Below are 4,654 nucleotides of genomic sequence, written 5' to 3' on the forward strand. Positions count from 1 at the left end.
TGAGACAGTGAGAGAGTCTGAAAGGACTTTTAATATGAGATTTCTTACCAAGAAAAATGACTAGTGAGTAAATTTGGGCTCCAGAACTTTCTGTATCTTCTGCATGAAGTGGAAAACACACTCCGTTGGTGCCATAGTAGTTTTTGAAAAGTCCCTTGTTGCTCAGTGGGAGGAAAGCCACTATAAACCCAAGAGTCCAAATGAGAATCAGAGCTATAATCGTTCTGTATTTTCCAGGTCTTAACGATCTAAAAGGATATACAATGCAGATATATTTTTCCAATGTCAGAAAGGTTAAAAGTAAAACAGATACTTCTGTGGACAGAATGGCCAAAGAACCCACAAGCTGGCAGTCAGCACTCTCCATCCACAGCTGTGCATGCTTATTGTATTCTCCACGAAATTTTAGGTCGAAGGATCCAATCACAAGTAAATAGATTCCCATTAAGCAGTCAGCACCTACGTGGATCGGAAAGTTTCACAAACTTAGAGAATATGTAGGTACAAAGGAATTATCAGCAATATTTTAAATGATATTAGCAGTAAATAGCCAAATTGCTTCTGTTTGGGGGGAGGGGTCATCTTATACTTCTAAAAATGTGCTTATGGAAAAGGCTCACTTGGTCAATTTCTATTTCATAGCCACATTTACATTATCCTTTACAGCTAATTAAGTAATAAATTGTTAATGTGCATTTTCCTCAAAACAAATCTCTGAGGATAGGGATTTTATCTATCTCATACAGTCCCATCACCTAAAAGTGTTGAGTAGATAAATAAAATGCTACTACATTGAGGCTCCACCCAGTTAGGGCCTAGAGACATCATTATTTGGAACAGCCTTTCCATGGAAATTCTCCCAGTGTAGGGAATGAGGACCATGATTTAAACTGCAACTGAAAAGAATTCAGCAGTTACTGAGAGGGTCATGGGTATGGTGTTTGAAGTCTGTAACTTAGAAGATAGGAGTAACTCTGAAGTCAACTAGAGTCAGAACAATTTGGGGGAATAAAATCATTTGCCTAGAAGTGTCCAGGGAACAATTGCTCTCCTAGTTTCCACAGCTTTTCACCTACACTTCTTTGTGGCACATTTTCAGGTTTTTTCACCCCAAAGAGCCAACTCTAAGTGAGATACACTACGAGGTGCATTTGCTTTAATCACCTATCAGAGGGTGAGCGAGGTTTTTTTAACTGCACAGCATTCCACCCTAAGTTTCTCAAAGGGCATCACTATATGGGTCTTAAGGTTAATTCTAAATGCTACAGTTATACGCTAGCCTTCACCAGAGAAATTGAGATTGTTAAATTTTTGTTAGCAATACAGAATTATAAACAATTTCTAAACTCTCTTCCTATGTACTGAAAAATAATCAGATAACTGAGTAATGATGAGGAAGAGGCATGAGACAGCACACATTTTAAAAACAGCATAATCATAGTAGACTATCATTTAATTTTTCGAAAGGAGTATGAGTGTATTTTGCCCCCTTGACAGAGATTATATATTCTATGGATTGGGTTCTAGTTTATTTTTCTTTGTAGTTCTCATTTAACACAACACTTTGCAGTCATAATTCAAAATTTAAATCCCCCCAAATATTCTCTTCCTATGAAAAGCTGCAAACTATGGTAGCAAAAGGTTTAGTTGCTTGGAGTTCAGAAAAACAACTGCCATCAACTCAATATCCAGGGACTAGCCATGAAAATGAAACCAGAAAACCCCCAACCAAAAAATCTTTTGGTGTAGAGACCACTAAAGAAGGCTGACATTTTACTTTGAATGCAAGACTGCTGGTGTTTTATCAACAAAATATTATACCTTTAGGGGCTCTGTATGGAAGAAAAACTAATGAATGAGATCATCGTTTATTCTATATGTGTGGAATTTACTTACTTAAAAAACATTTTGTGTTCTTTCTTAAAGTTATTGTATTTTCGTTGCAAGAAATGTGGAAGAACATTTTAAATCTCATCATCCTACCAATCAGTTTGATTTACCCATTTCTTAATAGTAAATGCTTTCATGTGTTTAAAAGCCTTAATTACTCTTCAACCAGGATATACTCACAGCACAGAGAAATGATTGACATGGCATGCAGTCTGTTCTCAGACCTGATATAAGGTCGCATACAAATAACAAAGATGTTTCCAATGCAGGTAGTTGCAGATACAACCCAGACAAATATTCTCTGAATAATGCTTGCCAAGAGATTCTCTACAGATGAAATCCCATCAGTGTTTGGTTTACAGCTGCGAACATGTGGTGCATATCCACAGTACTGGAATTTCTTAAAATACCTAGGGTACAAATAGAAGACAAAATAAAATTCTCATTTTGTGTCACGGTCACTATACATTATTATTTGAGACCCAGAGAAGAGTAAAACACTAGGGATAATACTAAAGCTTTAGACTTAAGGTTACTTCTTTTTTTTCCCCCTTATTGATTTAACTTTCCTGTAACAGAATGTGTGGGTGAGAACTGCGAATTGCCATAGCGGATATCTTAGAATATAAATAAACTGTTAAGCTGCATTCAAGAGATTTCATTTCTCTAAGGAAACTTACAGTGGGTTTTCCGTGTTTAAGATATATACATGCATTATAACTTAATTCTTCTAATTGCTGCAACTGATTATCATTTTCCCCTCAGGTGAAGATAAGAGTCATGTTTTCTCTTCTTGCATTTCCATAGCTTTGCTACTACAGGATTCATTATGCTATCTTCCAGTTCTGCACTGTAGTTGGCTTACATTTTGCTTTGATACTCAAAGCTGTGCCACTGGTAGTTCAAATATCAGCAGGGAGTAAAGGCAAGGCTTTACTCCCATAAAGAGTTACAGTCTTGGAAACCCACAGGGGCAATCCTACCCTCTCCTATGGGGTCATTTTGTGTCAGAATTGACTCCATAGCAGTGAGTGAGTTCTAGGTATCAGCAGTAAATCTCCACAACTCCAAGACATAGCTCTAGCATTACCATATGAGACTATAATTTTCAGTGGAGCCAAATTATTTGGTAGGAAATTTTCTAATAAATGCAGAAAATGGAATTAAAGTTAGATTTGTATTTAAAGCCATGTGCTCTAGTAAAAAGAAAATATTTTTATATTAAAAAGAACTACAGTAATAAAAGCTTAATGATTACAATATACAACCCCTTTAAATTCAAGTTCAATTGCTGTGTATTCATCCTGTTCCATCCCAATCTGCACATTATTTCCTCTGTAAGTTCAAAATAAGTCTCTATGAGATTCTTTCAAATTACAGAACATGATATAGCAACTGTAACTGGATTAATAACTACCTAGAGAAATGGCAGGCAGAGTTGGGGGGAAATGGGGAGCTAACAACGAGTACAAGAAAAAGGAAAGTGTTCTAAAGTTTACTGTGGTGATGACTGCACAACGCATCTTAATATGATTGGACTATTGAATTGTATGATATGTGAAGTCTATGCCAACAAAAATTGTGGACAATGAAAAAGCACCCTCTTGTAAAATCAAAGTAAAAGTTAATTATTTTAGAGTTGTTTTATTTAGGCAAATTACTCAGTATAGGTTAACAGCACTGTGGTACAGAAATACATGTAGATACATAAATATATTAAATCACGATGAAGAACCTGAAAAGCATCTACTTACATGTGGGAAAGGTTCACAAGAGGTTGAAACATCCTTCGTTGGATATTGGAAATTTCAATCCCTTCTAAGCTGCTAAAAATGTCGAATTAATAATGAAAGAAAATAATACATATGTTAAATTTGGTATCATAGAAATGGAAAGCTAAAAGCCATGCAATAAAAATGCTTTTAATTCACACATAAGCTGAATGAAAAGATGATATTCTGCACATGCTAGTCACTGCCCCCATTCCTCCTCTTTTTGATTCAGTTATTTATAAGCATATCTCTTCACTATTTGATAAAAAAAATCTTTACAGATCATGGTACATGCTATGTACATAGTAACTGCTGTTATTGCTGTCCAGTCTGCTTCAACTCGTGGGGATCGTATAACAACATGAAACACTACAGGCATTGTGGCATCACCATCATCATTGATATATTTGAGCCCTTTGTCGTGGCTATTGTGCTAATCACGGAACGTTTCTGTTATTTTCAACTTTACAAAACATGATATTCATCTGAAGCAATTGGTCTTTCCTGATATGTCCAAAGTAAGCAAGAGAAGTCATGTCACTCTTGCTTTCAGGGAACACTTGGGCTGTATGTTGCCAAAGGCTTATGTGCTCATTCTTGTGGCAATTGGAAAGACCATGGCTTGGGTTAGGCACACTTTAATGATTCGGCACAGCTAATGATCAAAGTGATCATCTTAGCTTTGTACAATCTCAAAGAAGTCTAGCAGCAAATCTGCCCACTGCCTGGGGTTTTGATTTCTTGACTGCAGCTTCAGTGGACATTGATCCAAGAAGAATGAAATCATTGACAATTTCAACTTTTTCTCCATTTATAGTATTATTTATCAGTTCAGTGGTTAGGATTTTTTTTTTCATGCTCACATGCAATCCATACTGAAAACTGCAGTCTTTTCCACTATCAGTAAATGCTTCAGGTTGTCTTCATTTCAGCAAACAAGTCATTTACATAGTGTTATTGATGAGTCTTCTTACAATCCTGATGGCACAACA

The 4,654-nt window shown here is 36.0% G+C and overlaps 1 protein-coding gene across 1 annotated transcript in view; it reads right to left on the bottom strand.

Annotated features, from left to right (window-relative positions):
• RXFP1 (relaxin family peptide receptor 1) overlaps positions 1–4,654 on the bottom strand; it is a 126,807-nt gene that overhangs the window by 4,661 nt on the left and 117,492 nt on the right. Inside the window, 3 exon segments of the mRNA XM_045295761.1 lie at positions 49–459; positions 2,071–2,300; positions 3,645–3,716. Coding sequence (XP_045151696.1) covers positions 49–459; positions 2,071–2,300; positions 3,645–3,716 — 713 coding nt within the window.

The sequence above is a fragment of the Echinops telfairi genome, unplaced genomic scaffold (genome assembly GCF_000313985.2).
Source record: "Echinops telfairi isolate 266 unplaced genomic scaffold, ASM31398v2 ScPeMD7_5868;HRSCAF=6743_0, whole genome shotgun sequence".
In the NCBI taxonomy this organism is placed as follows: domain Eukaryota; kingdom Metazoa; phylum Chordata; class Mammalia; order Afrosoricida; family Tenrecidae; genus Echinops; species Echinops telfairi.